This window comes from Elephantulus edwardii, unplaced genomic scaffold (genome assembly GCF_000299155.1).
Source record: "Elephantulus edwardii isolate Elephantulus edwardi_28Jun2011 unplaced genomic scaffold, EleEdw1.0 scaffold00003, whole genome shotgun sequence".
Taxonomy (NCBI): Eukaryota; Metazoa; Chordata; class Mammalia; order Macroscelidea; family Macroscelididae; genus Elephantulus; species Elephantulus edwardii.
Genome location: NW_006399753.1, coordinates 460,222 through 479,257, shown reverse-complemented (window position 1 = coordinate 479,257; position 19,036 = coordinate 460,222). Strand labels below are relative to the sequence as shown.

The 19,036-nt window shown below is 56.3% G+C and overlaps 2 protein-coding genes across 2 annotated transcripts in view; one reads left to right on the top strand and one right to left on the bottom strand.

The window, feature by feature from the left end:
* The window catches only part of ADCK5 (aarF domain containing kinase 5), a 12,138-nt gene extending 5,294 nt beyond the window's left edge, over positions 1 to 6,844 (top strand). Inside the window, exons 3-15 of the mRNA XM_006879412.1 lie at positions 226 to 375; positions 4,427 to 4,502; positions 4,649 to 4,849; positions 4,926 to 5,066; positions 5,144 to 5,257; positions 5,338 to 5,469; positions 5,549 to 5,632; positions 5,724 to 5,805; positions 5,895 to 5,973; positions 6,040 to 6,131; positions 6,225 to 6,474; positions 6,543 to 6,659; positions 6,739 to 6,844. Coding sequence (XP_006879474.1) covers positions 226 to 375; positions 4,427 to 4,502; positions 4,649 to 4,849; positions 4,926 to 5,066; positions 5,144 to 5,257; positions 5,338 to 5,469; positions 5,549 to 5,632; positions 5,724 to 5,805; positions 5,895 to 5,973; positions 6,040 to 6,131; positions 6,225 to 6,474; positions 6,543 to 6,659; positions 6,739 to 6,844 — 1,624 coding nt within the window. The remainder of the gene's footprint in view (positions 1 to 225; positions 376 to 4,426; positions 4,503 to 4,648; positions 4,850 to 4,925; positions 5,067 to 5,143; positions 5,258 to 5,337; positions 5,470 to 5,548; positions 5,633 to 5,723; positions 5,806 to 5,894; positions 5,974 to 6,039; positions 6,132 to 6,224; positions 6,475 to 6,542; positions 6,660 to 6,738) is intronic.
* Positions 6,845 to 7,095: 251 nt separating this feature from the next.
* The window catches only part of CPSF1 (cleavage and polyadenylation specific factor 1, 160kDa), a 14,830-nt gene continuing 2,889 nt past the window's right edge, over positions 7,096 to 19,036 (bottom strand). The window contains exons 2-37 of the mRNA XM_006879228.1: positions 15,302 to 15,329; positions 15,069 to 15,211; positions 14,860 to 14,940; positions 14,535 to 14,686; positions 14,309 to 14,455; positions 14,090 to 14,229; positions 13,908 to 14,018; positions 13,676 to 13,769; positions 13,467 to 13,554; positions 13,273 to 13,395; positions 13,149 to 13,206; positions 12,888 to 12,982; positions 12,747 to 12,821; positions 12,596 to 12,676; positions 12,304 to 12,393; positions 11,983 to 12,093; positions 11,768 to 11,909; positions 11,516 to 11,694; positions 11,290 to 11,426; positions 11,036 to 11,210; positions 10,755 to 10,961; positions 10,477 to 10,566; positions 10,241 to 10,384; positions 10,013 to 10,165; positions 9,493 to 9,609; positions 9,314 to 9,404; positions 8,998 to 9,082; positions 8,775 to 8,916; positions 8,546 to 8,698; positions 8,201 to 8,377; positions 8,047 to 8,113; positions 7,927 to 7,974; positions 7,700 to 7,855; positions 7,464 to 7,593; positions 7,248 to 7,386; positions 7,096 to 7,143 (exon numbers count right to left, since the gene is read on the bottom strand). Coding sequence (XP_006879290.1) covers positions 7,096 to 7,143; positions 7,248 to 7,386; positions 7,464 to 7,593; positions 7,700 to 7,855; positions 7,927 to 7,974; positions 8,047 to 8,113; positions 8,201 to 8,377; positions 8,546 to 8,698; positions 8,775 to 8,916; positions 8,998 to 9,082; positions 9,314 to 9,404; positions 9,493 to 9,609; positions 10,013 to 10,165; positions 10,241 to 10,384; positions 10,477 to 10,566; positions 10,755 to 10,961; positions 11,036 to 11,210; positions 11,290 to 11,426; positions 11,516 to 11,694; positions 11,768 to 11,909; positions 11,983 to 12,093; positions 12,304 to 12,393; positions 12,596 to 12,676; positions 12,747 to 12,821; positions 12,888 to 12,982; positions 13,149 to 13,206; positions 13,273 to 13,395; positions 13,467 to 13,554; positions 13,676 to 13,769; positions 13,908 to 14,018; positions 14,090 to 14,229; positions 14,309 to 14,455; positions 14,535 to 14,686; positions 14,860 to 14,940; positions 15,069 to 15,211; positions 15,302 to 15,329 — 4,197 coding nt within the window. The remainder of the gene's footprint in view (positions 7,144 to 7,247; positions 7,387 to 7,463; positions 7,594 to 7,699; positions 7,856 to 7,926; positions 7,975 to 8,046; positions 8,114 to 8,200; positions 8,378 to 8,545; positions 8,699 to 8,774; positions 8,917 to 8,997; positions 9,083 to 9,313; positions 9,405 to 9,492; positions 9,610 to 10,012; positions 10,166 to 10,240; positions 10,385 to 10,476; positions 10,567 to 10,754; positions 10,962 to 11,035; positions 11,211 to 11,289; positions 11,427 to 11,515; positions 11,695 to 11,767; positions 11,910 to 11,982; positions 12,094 to 12,303; positions 12,394 to 12,595; positions 12,677 to 12,746; positions 12,822 to 12,887; positions 12,983 to 13,148; positions 13,207 to 13,272; positions 13,396 to 13,466; positions 13,555 to 13,675; positions 13,770 to 13,907; positions 14,019 to 14,089; positions 14,230 to 14,308; positions 14,456 to 14,534; positions 14,687 to 14,859; positions 14,941 to 15,068; positions 15,212 to 15,301; positions 15,330 to 19,036) is intronic.

Genomic DNA, 19,036 nt, shown 5'->3' with positions numbered 1-19,036 from the left:
CTGTGTGTGTACTGAAGGCTGCTGTGTGTGTACTGAGGGGGGCTGTGTGTGTACTGAGGGGGGCTGTGTGTACTGAGGGCTGTGTGTGTACTGAGGGCTGCATGTGTGTACTGAGGTCTGTGTGTGCTGCAAGCTTCTGGAGTTGTGCAGGTGATTTGCCTGGCAGGAACAGGGAGGAAGAGGCAGTGTTCATGAACAACTGGGACCTGTGTCTGCTTCCTCCAGCTCTGGGCGCCCAAGGCCGCTGTGGAAGAAGGTGATGGCGGTCACCATGGTGGGGGTACCCCTGCTCCTCGGCGTCCGCTACTTCACAGCAGAGGCTCGGGAGAAGAGGAGGATGCGGCTCGTGCTGGACGGTGTCGGGCGCTTCAGTAGGTAGGTGACTACTGGGCTAATCTAGGGTGTCACAGCCTTGTCTTCCCACGTGGGCTGCTCAGGTGCCTGGGGTGGCAGGGCCCCCTGACTCATGACCTGTGATCAGCTCAGGAGTGGCTGCAGCTGTCTTCTAAGTGCTTGTGGGCCGGAGGGTCTTCAGGCAACCCATGGAGACAAGGGTGAAAGGCTGGCCACCAGGCATGGCCTTAGAACCTCTGGAGGTGGGGTCTTGCTCCCCACTGTTCCTCTGCTGAGCAGAGGATCAGTGGCTACTTCCTTTTCTCTCTCTTCTTCCTCTCCCACCTCTCCCCACCCATCGCCCACCAGGCCGCAGGCAAGGGGGACTGCTGTCACCTGTCTGGGGGCTCCTTTGTCTCAGCATGGCTTTTGGGCAGGCACTTCTGCTGGAGAACTTTGCAGTCGGCTCCTGGCCTGGCTGGTGCCTGAGCTCCTGGTCTGCATGAAGCTTGCCAGCTGGGACTCAGTTTCCCACACGCTGCTGTTAACCACAGCCTGACAGCCTGTGCTCAGGTATCGGCAGCAGGGCCTCTGTCCAGCTCTGCTGGCTCCTGGCACTGCAGCCCCTCCAGGTCCAGGCTGACTGCAGGGGAGCCATGCGGGGACTTGAGGGCCATAGTGGAGGCTCCGTTAGGTTTATTCTGCCCCCTGCGAGCTTGTGGGTGGGGGATGGAGGCGGCCCACCTGGGGAAGCCACTCCTGTAGGTGCGCTCCATGAGTGAGGTGGTTTGTCATTTGCCCAGCGCTTCTTGTCATCCGGGTCGCAGGAGGTGTGCTGTGCGTGTCCAGGCCCTTCTTTCTCCTGTGATGTTTAAGGGCAGCGCCTGGGGTTGTCTCTCTGTGATCGCTCCTCTGTGGCTGGCTGAGGGGGAGGTGGGCAGGGGTGTTGGGCCTGAGTGAAAGTGCTCCCATAAGGAGTTGCCCCTCACAGCCACTCTAGTCTGCCGCTTCCTGGTGTTTGGAGACCCAGCATGAAGTGAGGGCTCAGGAACACTGGGCTGGGGCAGGGCAGGCACGCACAGGGTGAGTGTAGGTACACACACTCAGGAACGCAGGGCCGATGTGCACAAGCCCTGAGCTGATGCAGTGATGGTCGTGGAGGAACGCTGAGTGGTTATAGGCAAAGCCAACTGGAGACCTGGGCAGGCCCTCGAGGGCAAGGTACAGAGGGGTGGATTTATTTGAATAGTCACCCACATCTGTGTGATTGCATTCTGGCTGAGTGTGGAAGGTTAGCCTAGCTAATTACACTTCCTCACTCTTTTCATCTATATTTTGTTAAAGCTATCAATGGGATTGTTTTTTAACACTATTTTGAAATAATTTAAAACTTTTAGTAATTTATAAGAATGAAACAAAAACTTACATTTTACATTTATTTTTCTGTTTTTCCCTGGACTGAGTTGTCCACATGCCTGCTCCATCATCCGTGAACCCTTTAGCTGCTCTTTCCAGTAAACAAGGGCATTTTCTGATTCAACCAGAAAACCAAGGAAGTGAGCATAACGAACGTCTGGCCCCCAGCCGCTGCTCCAGTGTCTGCAGGTGCCCAGCAGATGGGCTCTGCGCGGCCGTCACACCTCAGCATCCCCTTGGCTCTCATGGAGCTGGCCTATTTGACAGTTACCAGCCAGTCAGATTGGGCCAAACGTAGCTGGATCCTGTGTGTAAATAAAGCTTTACTGGAGCGGAGTCCCCGCTTTGTGGACAGGCTGCCTGTGGCCACCCTGCAGGGCCAGAGCAGAGGGATGGAGACACACCGTGTGCCTCCAGAGACTCAAGAGTTTCTGTCTGGTCCTTCTCAGAAGTGCAAGCCGTCGCTGGGTCTGTGTCCTGTGGCGTCTTCTCCTGGGCGTGTGCTGTTGCTGCAGCTCTGACGGGAGCAGCGGAGTCGCTGTTTGCAGGGCATCCTCTCATCAGATGTCTGTGGCTCTCGACGAGCTGATGTTCCTGTTACTCGGTGCGCCTGCGTGGGGAGGCTGCCAGCACCTGGCACTCCTCCATTGTGCTTGGTCCCTTGGGTGTCCTGAATCCCAGTGGGTGAATTAGCCGTGACTCTTGTCTCATACTTTGGGCATGTTGCTAGGGGAGGGACATCATGTGTGGAATGGTGGAGGGATGGCGAAGGAGAGGAAGACCGTCAGCTGGATGGATTGACAGCGCCTGCAGCAATGGGCTTGAGTGTGTCAGATGATGAGGACAGGATAGGGTTCCTCCCAGGCTTGACAGATCACTGTGAATCATAGTGATGACTGTCGCCGCCGTTCTGCACTGCTTGAGGGCAGTCTCCACGGAGGGGTTGCTCCTTCCTTGCTGTTTATTTGTTCACATCACTGTGGACCCGGGTTTGATGTCCACTGTTTGATGGGTATCTGCTGACAGGACTTTTGTTGCTGGGATTGCCCCAGGTTTCACTTGAGGACCCCTCTTATCCCCAACATTTCACAATGAGAAATTTGAAACAGTGGAGTTGGCAAGGTATCTGCCTGTCTCCAGGGAGGGGTCTGCATCCTCCTTCCAGCTCCAGCCTTGAGGCTGCTCAGTTCCCCTCCCTGCTCCCAGCCAGCAGGGTGTCTCAGAAGCTTGCTCTGTTTCTAGCTGTGACTCTTCTCCCATTATCTGGGTGTGGTTACTGAGTGTAGCCACAGCCCAGCCAGTTCTCTGCAGGGCACCCACACACAGACTGACCACCAACACCCACTGTCTGACATCTTTTAGACCAAGTTAAAGCCCTCACTCTGGCTTCTTTTCAGCTAGGTTCCCCCCTGCCCCCGAGTTGTTTTGGGTCACAGAGAAGCCGCACAGAGCAAGGAGGCACCGTGTGCATGTCCCATGTGTTGGGTCTGTGGCACTGCAGGGACTTTCCTGGGTACTAGTTACAGACCAAGCCCCTTGGGGACTCCCTGCTTCAATCTTGTGATTGGATAGATGACCATGTCAGAGTCTACCACAGACCCTGCCAAACCCTGGCTGTTCTTCAGATGGCCCCCACAAACCCTATGTAAAAAATTTAATCCTCCTTTTAAAACAAAAGTCTGGAACTTTTATTATAAGAATATTTCACTTAGTATTTAATTCTTTTATTATAAGAATACTTTATTTACTAGGTTTTAGAAATGAAAATTTTAAAACTTCACTTGAGGACACTGATGTGTGCATGTCTGGTGGAGAGGTGCCAGCCACACTGTGCACGTGGAAGCATGTAGCCTAAGATGTCCTGATGTGGACTTAGGATGGGAGATCTCAGAGCCTGTGTCAGCACCTCCAGGGTGCATGTGGGTGCTTGGCCCAGAGGGGCCCATTACGTGTGTATTACACACAGGTTAAGGTAGAATACCACATTACTCTCACCTCTCACACAGACTGGCCCTTTCTAAAGTAAAACCAAGTCAGAAGAGGATGCCCATGGGTGGTGGGTGTCCCTAGCCCTGAGCAGATGCCCCAGAAGACGGCCTGCCTTCCTGGTACTGGCACGGTGGTCCTCTAAGAGTAGAACCAGCACAATAGCTGGAGTACTCTGGGCAGCCTCTTTCATGGACCCCAGAACATTTCTGCTTGGAAAAGGCTCCAGCTTCTCCGAGGGACTGAGCTTAAGGGATGGGTTCAACCTAGTGACCCCTGCTCTTGCTAGAGCCCTCTGACCTGTCTCCCCTTCACTTCCTCAGTTGTACCCCAGCTTCTCCAGCCCCACATGACTTTCAAACTCTGCCCCCCTCAACCCCCTGCCCGCATCTCCCTCCCACCTCACCCGAGCACCCAAGCAGAGCCATGGTCAAGTAGGTGAGGAAGTGGTATGGACAGAAGCTACACAGACTGACCAGGCAGAAACCATTCTGAGCAAAGGAAGGCTTATGGGATCCCACTGTGCCCCATGGTCCAGGGCCTGTGAGTGACCAGGACATCAATGAGCATGGCATCTTCATGTGTCCATCCCACCACCAGGTCCCCTTGTACTCCTCACGGCCCCCTGGGTCCTGGGACCCTCGTGATGAGGTGGGCCACCTCCCTGCCCCACTCAGGCTCTCTGCCCTAGGTCCCTGAGCATCGGCCTGCAGATCTCCCTGGACTACTGGTGGTGCACCAACATCACGCTACGTGGCACGGACGAGGTTTGTCTCTCTGCTCAGCAGAGCTGCCATCTCCAGTGCACCCTACCCTGTGGAGGGGCTGCAAGCCAAGGGCCAGCACTGTGCCCTGGGCTGGGAGAGGGTGTCCACCTGTCCCCACCCCACCTCTTCCCCATGCCTGTGGTCAGAACAGCCCGAGGTACATGGAGGTGATGTCAGCATGTCACCAGCGGGCAGCCGACGCCCTGGTGGCTGGAGCCATCAGCAACGGGGGTCTCTACATCAAGCTGGGCCAGGGGCTATGTTCTTTCAACCACCTGCTGCCCCCTGAGTACATTAGGACCCTGCGTGTCCTGGAGGACAAGGCCCTGACACGGCGTTTCCAAGAGGTGAGGGGTTGTGGGGTGGGCCCTCAAGGGGTCCTCACTTGGCCATGAGGCCCCTGCACCAAGCCTCTCTTCCCAGGTGGATGAGCTCTTCCTGGAGGATTTCTGTGCGCCTGCCCACGAGGTCTTTCTGGAGTTTGACTATAGTCCGCTGGCTGCTGCAAGCCTGGCCCAGGTGCACAGAGCCAAACTGCATGACGGCAGCGACGTGGCTGTGAAGGTGTGTGGGAGCTGGGGGCCTCTCCCGGATGGGTGGGCTTTGGGGGACCTCTGTGCAACCCCCTGCCTGCTTGCCAGGTGCAGTACATCGACCTGCGGGACCGCTTTGATGGTGACATCTACACGCTGGAGCTGCTGCTCCAGCTCGTGGAGCTCATGCACCCCAGTTTTGGCTTCAGCTGGGTCCTCCAGGTGCAGTGACACACGCCTCAGGAGCCAGCCTTGGGTGGCGGGTGGGGTGCTGGCACCATTCTGAAACCTTATGGCCTCAGGACCTCAAGGGGACACTGGCGCAAGAGTTGGACTTTGAGAACGAGGGCCGCAATGCAGAGCGCTGTGCACGGGACCTGCGGCACTTCCACTACATCGTGGTGCCCAGAGTGCACTGGGACAAGACCAGCAAGGTGGGCAGTGTGGGTGGCATGAGCAAGGCTGAGGGCCTGGCAGTGGACAGAATGAGTAAAGTGGGCCTCCTCTCTCCAGCGGGTCCTAACAGCTGACTTCTGTGAAGGATGCAAGGTGGATGATGTGGAAGCCATCAAGATGCAGGGCTTGCTGGTGCATGACGTGAGTGTGTGCGGGTGAGGAGGGAGAGGCTCGGGGCTGCCAGCCTGTCGCCACTTGGCCCACAGCGCTCCCCACCACCTCCTTTCCCTAGGTTGCCCAGAAGCTGGTCCAGACCTTTGCGGAGCAGATATTCTACACTGGCTTCATCCACTCTGACCCACACCCTGGCAACGGTGGGCAACGGTGGGCAAGGTGGTGGGCCGGGACTGGGTGGCGGGCCAGGGCAGCTGGCCCTAAGCCCACAGCTATGCCCCCCCCCCAGTGCTGGTGCGGAAAGGTGCTGATGGGAAGGCGGAGCTAGTGTTACTGGACCACGGGCTCTACCAATTTCTGGATGAGAAGTAAGTGGGGATGGGTAGGGGAAATCCTGCCTTTCTTGGTCACTGTGTGATGACACTGACCCACAGGGACCGCTTGGCGCTGTGCCAGCTGTGGCGGGCCATCATCCTGCAGGACGATGCTTCCATGAAGATTCACTCCGCTTCTCTTGGGGTACAAGGTGCGGGGTGTGCCCAGGAATACAGAGTGGGATGCGGTGTGGGCTATGTGTGCCAGAAGCAGCAGCACAGACCGAGCCTCCTGCCTGCCCCAGACCACCTCCTGTTCAGCGAGATGCTGATGCAGCGGCCAGTGCGCCTGGGCCAGCTATGGCGCTCGCATCTGAGCCGCGAGGAGCTGTCCTACATGCAGGATATGGCACGGGACCACTTTGAGGACATCATGAGGGTACTCAAGTCCTTGCCACGGCCCATGCTACTCGTGCTGCGTAACATCAATACTGTGCGCGCCGTGAATACTGCACTTGGAGGCCCTGTTGACCGCTACTTCCTCATGGCCAAGAGGTCAGTTGTGTCCGGGTCCTGGGGGGTGCAGAGTGGCGGAGCTGGGCTCACCCTTGTCTTTTGGGCAGTGCGGTCAAGGGCTGGAGCCGCCTGGTTGGTGCTGCGTGCCAGGGTGTCTACCGCTTCAGCATCCTGCGCCACATGAAGGTCGTGTGGGAGGTGCTCAAGTTCGAGGTGGCTCTGAGGTGTGTAGACAGCAGACCACGAGCTGGGGTCCTGGGCCAGCTTCCCTACCAGCACTCAGCCCAGTCCTTGCTCCCCCAGGATGGAGGTGGTTCTGATGCGACTCACGGCCCGACTCGTGCGCACCCTGGTTTACCTGGGCCTCCTGACCGAGCCTGAGGGCCTCTATGACTACCTGGAGACCTAGACCCTCTTCATGTGAAACAGGAGGGCCTCAAGAACCAGCGCCCAGGGCTGGCTGCACCAACACTCAAACCTGGTCCCAAAAAGTGCCGCCTGGTGGGGCTCCGCCTCAGCCTGGCTCTGAGTCTGGCAATGACCACGTTTTTTCTCAAACAATCTCCAGTAACATAACAATCATTATTTTTGTGTTTTATACAAAAGTGGAGGGGAGTGGGGGTGGAGGGGCAGCTTGAGACGGTAGGATCTCCCTTGGGGCTAGAAGTGAGCCGTGACGCGGTCTGTCTCCAGCAAGTCATCCAGGATCTGGAGGGAGAGGGGAGGCAGGTGAGCCCACGGGGGTGGCAGGCAGGTGCTCCCCGCATGGGGCTAAGTCAGTGAGCAGGGTAATGGCAGGGGCAGGCGCTCACGATGTCTGGGGTGGTGCCAATCTTCTTGGCCAGCTCGCCACGCTCCATGGTGCTGAGGTAGAGGTAGCGGTTAAGCAGCTCTCCGTCAAGAACGTTGCGTACAGCATTTTGCAGGATGCGTCGATCCACATGCAGCATGCTGAGGGCCAGGGGACAGTCAGAGGGGCTGGGGACCGAGGGTCATGGCCCAGAGGAACAGGCTAGGGAGGCACTCACCGGAAAGCACGGGGGTTGAGGCCGGCGTGGTGGGGCAGCATGGTGGTTAGTGCGTTCTGCAGCATCAGCAGCCGCCTGTACGTCTTTTCCTGCATGGGCAGCAGGAGCCCGATGCCCCCGTCCAGGGTGGCTGGGGGGATGGGAAAGTGAACGAGCAGCATGGCCCCGGGGCGCCCTTGCCCTACGCAGCCTCAGTGGCCCGTCAGGGGTGGTGGCACTGTCCTCACTGCACTCACCAAACCATGTGATGTGTTTGTTCTCCCACATGGCGGATTTCTTGCTGGGCCCCTCCGCTGCACCGCGGCATGGTGTCCTCCAGAAGGTGTTCACGTGGGCGCCCACATGGAAGTCTGCCCGACGCAACAGACGCATCCCCCCAAAACTTTCCTTGGCTGGAGAGGCAGCGGTCACAGCCTGTCCAGCGCCTGCCCCTGATGCCTGTCCCCAAGGGTCGCTTGCTTACCTTCCGGCAAGTACATGTACACCATGAGGTTGCGGTCTCGGTCGGACACTGGGGAGAGGCCACAGGTCAGCCCACAACCCCAGCACAGCTCAGCCCTATCCCTGCCCAGTGCCTACTTACCCAGGAAGCCCAGCTGAGCGTTGTCCACCATGAAGTCCACACTGTACACCTCAAGAGGCTTGGCATCCTGGGGAGGGAAAGAAGGGTCAGGTAGGCATTGGCCATCACTGCCCACACTGGGCTGCCCACACTGGGGACCCAGATGCCCTGGTACCCGAGATACGAGGCTTAGAGTCTTGCTCTCCTCCTGGTAGCGCAGCAAAGAGATGCTCTTCATGACGTCAGCAGCCAAGATGAAGTTCTTGACGCTGATCATTTGGTGGATGTAGAGCTGCGTGTCAATGAAGGCCATGCCTGTCAGCTCGCTGGCCCGTAGGCTCCACAGGAAGATCTAGGGGCGAGTAGGGAGCAAGGTGGGGAGACTGAGTTGTGGGAGCTGACTCCTGGGAGGGATGGGGTGTCAAGTGAGGGACCGATTTCAGGGCAGTAGGGTGAGCAGAGGGGCCAACTCTAAGGGGGCAGAGCACGGGGAGGAGGGGCTGGAAGGGGGAAGGCGCACCTTCTGGCCAATGGCCGACACCAGGTGGCCATTGCAGTGGCAGAGAGCAGTCACAGGTCCCTTCTGCTCCTTTTCATACAGGACTTTGAACTTGTTCTTGGTCAGGGGCTGGCCGGGCTCAGGCACAACCTCGATCACGTCCATGATCAGGATCTGTGGGAAGTGGGGCTGCAGCACTGACCAGTAGAGAAGCTGCAGGAGGCCCCTCTCCTTGTGGGCTCCACCTTACCCGCCCTCGGCAGGTGACCTCCTCTCCCTGCATGAGGCAGGTGCCAGCAGCCACGTAGCCCTTGAGGCCAGACACGGTCTCCTCACTGCGCAAGGACACAGTCTTCATGCATGTCACATGCTCCCACTCCTCCAGCTCGATCCTGCAGGCAGCCTGGTCAGCAGGCAGTGGTAACCCCCCACCCACACCTGCCCAGGCGCAGCCCCACGTGCTGGAGCCCCACCTGGCGTTGGGAATGGCCTCCCAGCTGACTGGAGAGATGAGCTGGATGGAGAATGCTTCCTGCTGGGGGTGGATATAGCGGTCATCTGTGGGGAGGGGGCAGTAGTGAGGAGGGGAATTTTCAGGAGTAGGCAGAGGGTGCTCAAGTGCTTACAGTGGGCAAAGTGGGAAGAGGAAGGAGTGGCCGTGAGAAGGAAGACAGTGGGCAGACACATGGTTACCAGGGACAAAGTGAGGAGGGAGTGATGTGGTAGTCAGGTGGGGAGCGGGCAGAGGAGGGAGGGGTGGCTACACAGTGCCCACTAGAGTGAACGCACCTCTCTCGATGGTTTCGAACTCCTTCTCCTCTCCTGTCATGCGGGGGATGCGTGTGCAGCTAGTGTTGGTGCTGGTGGCCACAGCATACACCTGAGGTGAGGGTGGGGCCAAGCATCAGGAGTTGCTGGGGGTGGGGGGATGGCCACGCTCAGAATTCCCTGGAGAAAGGAGGCCAGACCTTGGATTCCACATGATAGGCCACGTAGTGAGCTGTGCAGCGAAGTGGAACCTTCCTGACGGGCCAGGGTGCGTCATAGGACAGGTAGGCAGGCAGGACACTGATTCGCAGCTCGCCCTGGAGCAGAGGTGCGGCTGCAGTGCCCCGAGACCCGGACACAGGCTCACACAGACAAGCAGAGCCCACCCAAATACTCCCAGGTGACAAAGCTTGTCCTTCACTGCCCAGTGGTGAGTCATCACATCCTGAATATCAGAAGACTTGGGGCTATGGTCAGGGGACAGACCTAGACAAGGGCCACCTCAGGACAGCTAATGATGACTGCTGTGCCCACCTACAGTCCAGCCCACCTGGCAGCTTCAGAAGGGCTCCCAGGATAGACCCCATTCTGTGTGCACGCCCTCAGCCCACCAGCCTCTGGACACCTCCCCATCCCTCTGGCTGTCCTAGACTCTGCAATCTCACCTCTGGATCGTAGCACCTGGCCTGGACCATCAGAGAAGATGGGCACAGCCCTTACCTGCCTGTTGAAGTACAGGAAACCTCGAGGGCAGTTGACATTGTGGAAGGGGGCAAAGGAATCGATGGAGCCATCGATGCCCATAGGGTGCAGCCGCAGGGCCCCACGGCCTGTTACCAGGAGCCAATGCGGAGAAGGGCCGCAGATGAACACCTGGGGAAAGGTGCTATGAGGGGGGCTCCTCCCTGTCACATGTGGGCACCCCCCAACCTGGCCAGTTTGCCTTACCCCAGAGTAGCCATAAATATCTTCAAAGTAACGGAAGCGTGCCACACGGGCTCGGGCCCCAGCCCCTTCCTCAGCACCACTGCCCTCTGCTTTCTTCTTGGATGGCCTTGGTCGCTTCTCCCGGAAGTTGATGTTGTGGGGCACCTGGGGAAAGCCATGTAAGGGCCTGGCCATGAGGACCCTCTTCCACTGTGACCACCCACACCACGGCCCGGGTTGGGTGAGGCCATCTGCACCTTCTTGAAGCGAACTTTGAGGTTGCCCTGGCCGAGCTGGGAGTCATGGGGGAAGGCCTCGTAGATGAGCAGCTCCTGGTCCACGTGCACCTGGGGAGCCGGGGAGACAGGTGTGCCGGGGTCTCAGCATACAAGGGGCAGTGGGGGAATATCAGAACACACAGGGAGCGGTGGCAGGACATCAGCGCATCCCGAGGGACGGTCCACTGTTGTCTGCATGCACATGGGGAGGGGGCCAGTTGTGAGGTCAAAGCAGGGCGCACTGGCTGAGGCCTCACCAGCAGATAGGGCCGGCTCTGACGACTCCCCAGGGCTACCAGCAGCACCTCCCTGACAAGAGGCAGCTCGCCCTGGCGTGTGGCCTCTTCTTTGCGGGCCTCGCCCTGTGAGGTAGGCTGTCCGAAGGAGCTGTCCACCAGCACACGCTGCCCCACAGGGAAGTTCTTCACCAAGAACACCAGCCGCCAGTCGGGAAGCTGGTACACCTGTTGAGATGGCAGTGGTTGACCAGAGCTAGACAGGTGGGCAGGCTGGGCCTGTGGGAGCAGAGTGCACCCACCTCCATGGCTCCATTCTCCCGAACCAGCAGACACCAGTGGGTGGGCTCAGTGCGGAAGGGCAAGGGCTCGCGGTCAGCAGGGGGCTGGCTGCTCCGGCGGGCCTCCTCCTTGCTGGGGCTGAAGAGTGAGCTGGAGTCCCCGTACAGCATCTCCTCCTCGTCGTCCACTGTGGGGCTGGTGGGCAGTGCGTCACAGGGTGCCTCTAGGCTGGGCCCTGTGCCTCCTCCCAGCCCTCTAGTCCAGCCCCACCTACCTGGTCTCTGAGCCCAGGCCTTCAGTCTCTGGCCCACTGCCGGCTGCCAGCTCATCTCGGACCCCTCCCAGCCGGCTCTCGGTGGTGAACATGCCACTGACGTCCCGATATACACAGAGGGTGATCACTTTGGACTGCTGCAGGGAGAGGGGGGCTTGGTAGGGTGGGATGGGGTTGGGACAGGGTATCGGGCAGGATGGGGCACAGTGAGGCAGGGTTGGCCTACGTGGTGGAGCGGGGGCTTGTGCAGTGCCAGGCGGTGGTGGCGGCCCCCATAGGAGTCACTCTTGAGCAGGAACATGGTGACCTGGCCCTCCGCACTCATGATGACCACGTAGGGGTCGGCCACAGCACACTGCACGATCGGGGAGCCCAGGTCCACAGGGATGAAGTGCAGCTGGTTCACTGGGACACAGATAGTGGCTCAGACCAAGGTATTGCCCACACCCCTCTGTCCCCCAGTCACCCTCCCACTTACCTCCTTCTAGTAGCCGGATGCCCAGCGGTGATACTTGAACAATGTAGCGGTTGTCCCCAATGTTGCCAGCAAAGACTGTGGGGCCCTGTGTGGCAAAGCCGCTGGTGTCCAGCTCCATGATCTCCTGCCCGGTCTGCAGGATCTGTGTGGGAGGGTTGGGGGTGAGAACTGTCCCCACAGGAGGCTTCCTCCTCCAGGTCCAGGCCTGCCCTCACCATGGTGGAGTCCTCTCGGCTCAGAATCAGAAAGCCATGCCTCCTGCCCTCCTCTTCTATGTCGGGGGCATTGAGCTCCTGTTCTGCCCCTTCCCCTTTGGGAGCCTCATCCTGTGAGGGCAGAAAGGGGGTGAGACCCATGCTGGACCCTCCTCACACTCTGCACAGGGGTTCTGGAGACAAGCCACCAGCAAGCCCAGCCCAGAAGACCCGGGTCTGGCAGGTCTGAGCAGAAGCCAGCCCTAAGTGGGGACCCAGCAGGAAGGGCAGTCTTTGCAGGCCACCATCTGCACAGGACCTAACAGGCACAGCCCGACCTACCTCCTCCTTACGCACAGGGGCAATGACCGTCCACATGTCATAGCAGCCAGGCAGCTCAAAGGTGGTCACCACCTGGGGTCGGATGCTCTTCTGCAAATGGCCAGGGCATCAGCTCAGCCAGGCACCGGATGCACCCCCTGGCCTTCCGCCCACGTAAAGCCACCTTGCTTACCACCTGGGCTATGATAGGCCCTCCTGCCCACCTATCTCCACACCTGTGCTGTGATGGAGGTGGGTCCTCCCACCTCCCTGTCTACCAACTTGCCAAGCCCGTGGACACACCATGCCCCACCTGCAGCACTGACAGGGCTCCATTCTTCCCATAGCCAGAGCACACCACAATTTCCAGGTCTGGCTCAGGACTGTTCTGGAACTGTACCGGAAAACAAAGTTAAGAACCCTCATCCTCAACAGCACCCGCTTCCTGAGGGCCCCGTGGGTACCTCTTCAGAAAGGAAGGCAGGCTCGCCCATGGCGGCGTTGGCACAGGGTCCAATGTTGAGAATGCTGTCACACACCTGTGGGCACAGCAAGTTAGGGGGACTGAGGGGGTAGGGGTGGGGTTCCCCCAGTCCTGACCTTACCTCAAAGGAATAGGTGGCCAGCTGTGTGCCTGACTGGGCCTCGCTCCCGTACACCTCGATCTCATCCACCTCGTCCTGAGGCACCGACTTGCCCCCTGCATCACCAAGAGCCCAGTGATGGACCTGCACCTCCCACCCCATCCACAGCCCTCACTGACCAGTCCACCTGCCACACTCACACCCCCCCCCTTTTACAATCCCCAGCCCTCACGTAACCAATCATTTCAATCACCTAGTCTCAACATGACCCCTGGCCCCAACCCTCACCTGACCAGCCCAAGGCAGTGTCCACCCTCTTCTTCTTCATGGGAGGCTCTTCCTGTGGGAGGGATGGGCAGTGAGCAGCCTGGACCTCACCCTGCCCTCCAGGCCCTCAAGTACCCACCTTGTCAACAGGGTCTCGGGCAGTGCTGGCTGGGGGTTCCTGCAGCTTCTCCGTGTACTTGAGCAGCAGGGAGTTTCCAAGACGTGAGCCCAGAAACAAATACCCGGGCTCCATAGTGACCATCTGAGGAAAGAGGGGGTGAGGAGCGGTCGCAGCCCAGGGCCAGCCCGACTCCCCGTCCAGCCTGCACTCACACTGGTAGTCAGGACGCTGGCAGCTGCCTTGTCAAAGTGGAAGGCCCGGACACTGCGCATGCCATCAGTGATCAGGGTCAGCACGTAGCTAGGAGTGGTGTGGACACTGGGTGAGGACAGGGCTCAGCTAGGGGGCTCTTGAGGTGAGCAGGGCAGGCAGGGGAGGAGTGCTGGGGTCATGCAGGAAGCGGTCAGGATGGCAGACTCACATCTCCCCACCCTTGAGTGAGATAACCATCTTGTCGTAGGAGATGAAGGCTGCCTGGGCGCAGTCTAGGGTAATTCGCAGACCCTCCTGGACCCCTACAGAGAACTGGGCAGTCAGGAGGCATAGAGGATGGCCTGCTCCCTGGCCCCTCTGGTTTATAACTCCAGCACCAGTCCACTGCCCTGCCCCTTGCCCCACCCTCGTCCCACAGTGCACTAAGGCCACCGACTCACGCAGTGGGAAGGCAGTGGTGCCCGAGGTGAGGCTGTTGAGGGCCACCCCATAGGGAGGGACACTCTGGTTCAGGTAGAGCAGAGAGTTGACCGCAAATACCACGACCCCACCTAGAAGACACAAGGATCTGCAGGCTTCCAGCTTCCTGCAGATGGCCCCGCCCCATGGCCCCGCCCCTCACCTATGGGCTTGGGTACTGCCAAGGCCTGGGTGCAGTCGAAGGGCAGGTTGTTGAGTGACCAGATGACGGGGTGGACCTTCTGGGTGATGTTCAGTGAGATAGCCACGATGGAGCACGTGTCCTGCCTCACTGCCACCCTCCTGAAGGCACAGGAGGGTTAGGGAGATACTGCCTCCCCCACCTCGCCCCCCACCTGGGCCCAGGAGAGCCCTGCCTTACCCAGGCCAGGTCTGATTGGGCTCAAAGAGGATGAGCAGGGTGGGCTCATAGTAGCCATGCAGGAACTGCAGGTCAATGATGTTGAGCAGCTTCTCGTCCAGGGCTCGGACATCAATGATGTAGCTGGGCAGGAAGCTGGACCTCTGCCTGCGGATGCAGGACTTCTTAGGGGAGCGCCTAGGGCAGGCCCTGGGGAGGGGGTGTCCACCAACCATGCAGCACTCACCCCTCGCCTACTAGTCCCTCGTGCTCCTCGGCGAGGCTCTCTCTGCGAAAGGGCAGCACCACCAGCCTCGTGCCATATGTGAGCATGACCGCACAGCGCCCATCAGGGTCCACTCGCACCCTCGGCGTGTGCACATTCTGCACAAACCCATCCTGGGGGCAGGGGCCATCAGCCAGGAGGTAGGTGGGGGACCCAATCCCAGGGGACTAGAGTGATGGGGGATCCTAACTCCAGGGGACACGGAGGATCAAGGACTCTGATCTTGAGATCATAGGGACAGGGACTTGTCCCAGAGGCTGCTTGGGGGAAGGCAGGCCAGGCCTACCCGTAGCTCTGCTTCCTCAAAGTAGTGCAAGGACAGCGTCTTCAGGTCATGGGTACCGGGGTCATACTCCACCACCGAGAGCTGCAGAGGTCAGGGTGCAGGTCAGGGCTGTACCATTTCCAGGCCAACATCCCCACTGGTTCCCACCTACCACAGCTCCCACTCCTACCTCCAGAGAGCCCTGGCTCCCACTCCACCAGCTTGCCCACCTTGGCATCCTGGAAGCTCAGAAGGAGGGCATCCCTCTTGGCACCTGCCAGCTGCACACTAGCCATAGACATGACATTCCCAAAGAAGGAGAAGGAGGCCACCAACTCCAGCCGCTCTCGATGCTCCCGGTGGGCCCTCCCCTCTGTGGGAGAAGCCAGAGTGTGGCCTAAGCATGCGCCACCCCCAGCCACCCCCAATGCAGGTGCAGAACCCCTAACAGCCCCTCACTCACCCGTGCCTCGGTCACTCTTGGTCAGCGCCTGGAATAGAGAGTCACACCAAAGGAGCACATTGTGGGCACCAGCGGGCACCAGCCACTTCACCCTCAGACGTGATGGCAGGACCACCCCAGGAAGCAGCACTCCCACCAGCGTTCACGGGCTGTACTGCTGTCAGCAGCACACTCAGGAAGTGAGTGTCTGGTGAGATGTTTTCTTTTACAGAAAGACCTCATTTCCAGTTCTGTCTCCCTCATGACTGTAAAGGCCTCTCTGTTCTTGGTGGTGATTGTTATGTGCCATCAAGTCACCTGCGACTCATAGCAACCCTCTGTACAAGAGCCCCTAGCCCTGCTCTATCCCATGCCAATCTTATCTTTGACACACCTATCCCCATTACCCCAGTGACTGAATCAATCCATCTCATCGAGAGTCTTCCTCTCTTGGGCTGTCCCTCCACCCTCCCAAGTATGATGTCCCTCTCCAAGGACTGATCCCACCTTGCAACATGTCCAAAGGATGTCAGATGGAGCTTCAGAATCCTTGCCTCCAAGGAGCCTGGCTTCACCCTCTCTAGGACAAACTTGATTGTTTTCCTAGCAGTCTATGGTATATTCAATACTCTTCTCCTGCACAAAAGCTCAAAGGCATCCACTCTCCTTTTATCATCCTTAGTCATTGTCCAGCTCTCTGATGCATAGCAAGTAATTGCAAAGACTATGGCCTGGATCAGGCGCACCTTAGTCTCCAGACTGACATCATTGCTCTTCAGTACTTTGGAGAGGTCTCTGACAGCAAACTTTCTCAATGCAATTCGTCTTTTAAGTACCAACAGTGTTGATTGTAGAGCCAAGCAAACTGAAGCTGTCAACAATCTCAATCTCTTCCTCATCTATCTATCATGATGCTTCCAATCAGCCCAGTGGTAAAAATCTTTGTTTTCTTGATGTTGAGCTTCAATCCATATTGAAGGCTGCAGTCCTTGACCTTCTGCAGCAAGAGTTTCAGGTCCTCAGTTTCCGTTTCAAGCAGAGTTGTGTTATCTGCATAACTCAGGTTGTTGATGAGTCTACCTCCAATCCTGATGTCACACTTCTCCTCATAGAGCCCAGCCTCCTGGGTAATCTGTTTCGCATATAGACTGAAAAGATATGGAGATAGGACACATCCTTGATGTACACTCTTCCCAATTCTGAACAATTCAGTGTTTCCTTGCACTGTACTGACGACTGCCTCCTGGTCCAAGTATAGGTTTTGCACAGGCACTATCAAGTGTTCTGGGATACTAAAATAAAAATGAAAATTGTTGCTGTGATATCAGAAAAGACTGAAGCTGTAAATTATGCAGGAGGAGAATGTCCATCTTTCTGTCACCGAGTCACTTGTGGATTTGAACCACCAGAGATGTGCAGACTTTGGGTCAGGAGTGCAACTCTCTACAGATTACCCACCAGAGTTCCCTTCTTGGCTCTGAGTATTTAAAACAAGCATACTATTCACCAACTCCTCAGGGCAAAGTAAAAGTTTAAAGAAAAGGCTAACTAAGCCCTCTACTAAAAAGATAAACTCAAGCAAAGTAAAGGCCTCAAAGGGCCAGAAGGCAATGCTGAAGTGTATCCATAGCCCTCCCCACAGGAGCCCCTAATATTATCCACCTTCCAGCACAAGACACTGAGGAAACTTGGAAAGTGCCAAGTTTGTTCTTTCCTTTGGTTTTCTGACTCCAGATCTGTGTGTCTTTCATTGTACTAATTTGCAGTTGTCTTCTCAGGCCTCCATTGAAACTCTTGATTTCATCAACTCTTCCATTTGCTTTTGCTTTGGTCTACAGTAAGTTTCAAGAGTCTTTTTGGCCTCCAGGGATCAAACTGGTTTCACTCTCTCCAGGAAAGCCCTGTTTGTTCTCCTGGCGGTTCACAGTAAGTTCAACATTCTCCTCTAGCACCACAACTCAAAGCATCAATCCTTCTATCATCCTTAGTTACTGTCTAGCTCTCTGATGTATAGCAAGCAACTGAGAATAGTGTGGATTGGATCAGGTGCACCTTAGTCTCCAGACTGACATCTGTTGCTCTTCAGTACTCTAGAGAGTTCCTGACTTTCCCAATGCATTTCACCTTTTGATTTCTTCATTGCTGGTGCCAAGAGTGTTGATTAAGGAACCAAGCAAGCTGATGTTATGAACAATCTCAATCTTTTCTCCATCCATCATGAAGCTGCCAATAGGCCCAGTGGTGAGAATCTTGTATTTGTGCCCATTCCATAAATAAGTAATCCAAGAGAATATGGAAAATAACATTATCATTAATACCACATTCAAGTAAAAGCTTGCTAAGGATAAAATAACAAATGAAGGAACTATCTGAAATTTTAGGTGGGTTTAGAAGAAAGTGTGGAATAAGGGTTATCCTGCCTGACAGCAATGGATTAAGAGTGGAAACAAGGAACATAAGAGAGATGTTTCAGCTCAGTGTCGTGGAGTAAGATCTAACTTGAGCTGACTCAGTTTTCCAAGATGGTTGCTTTGGGTTGTTTTTGTTTTGTTTGTTGTTTGTTTTTTTTTATGAGAGGAGACTGTCTATACTTCTACAAAGCTACTGGAAAATTCAAACTGCCAAGAAAGGTGTCACCTTTGCATCGGCAGCCCGACTCCCTAAGACTACAGAGTGCTCCCTTGATGCTTACCTGTGTTACCCGATTATGCAAAAGCTCTGTGTGGATCCTAAGAAATTATGGAAACTTCCCCCCTCTTTTTATTATTATTATTAATTTTAATGAACATTTACAGAGATTTTGGATTTCTATTCATTCATTGTTGCACTTTTCTCCCTGCCCACCCCCACAAAAAAAAAAATATGGATACTTTATAAAGAATGAGAATGACAGAACACTTCAATGTATTTGTGTGGAATCTGCACAGAGATCAAGAAACCAGGCTGTTCCTTGGAGGCAAGGATGGTGACACTCCATCTCACATACGTTGGACATGATGTCAGGTGGGTCCAGTTTTTGGAGAAGGATATCATGCTTGGACAGGTGGAGGCTCAGCACAAGAGAGGAAGACAACAAGACGAACTGGCAATGGGCTCAAGTGTGTCATCAGAGATGGTGAGCAGGGCTCAAGAGAGGCCTCGGTTCAGAGCCGCTCACAGGGTTGCTAGGAGTCATAACTGACTTGAAGGCACATATTAACATCCTAAGGTGAATTCTACCACGAGGGAGGCAGTCACTCTTTAGAAAAACCAGGCAGAAAAGTTCAAAAGAGCAGCATCTGCCCCAGGGGACAATGGAAATGAGAACAACACAGGGAAGAATGTGCTGGCAAGTAATATTCAAATTGAACGAGTGAAAAATCTAGTCGCATCAACCCTAACAAATGACAGAATCCAAAAGCAATCTGCTTTGTAAACTGCCATTCAAATCACAATTTAAAAAAAAAAAAAGCTATGGGAATGGAGACAGGACACATCCCTGGCGTACGCCCTTCCCAATTTTGAACCATGCAGTGTTTCCTTGCTCCATTCTGACGACTGCCTCCTGGTTTTGGTTCAGTTACAGGTTTCACATTTTAGCACAATCAATTGTTCTGGGATTCCCATTCTTCCCAGAGTCAGCCACAGTTTGTTATGATCCACACAAACGCCTTTATATAATCAATGAAACACAGATAGACATTCCTCTGGTAATCCCTGCTTTCAGCTAAAATCCGTCTAACATCAGCTACAATATCCCTAGTACCACGACCCCTT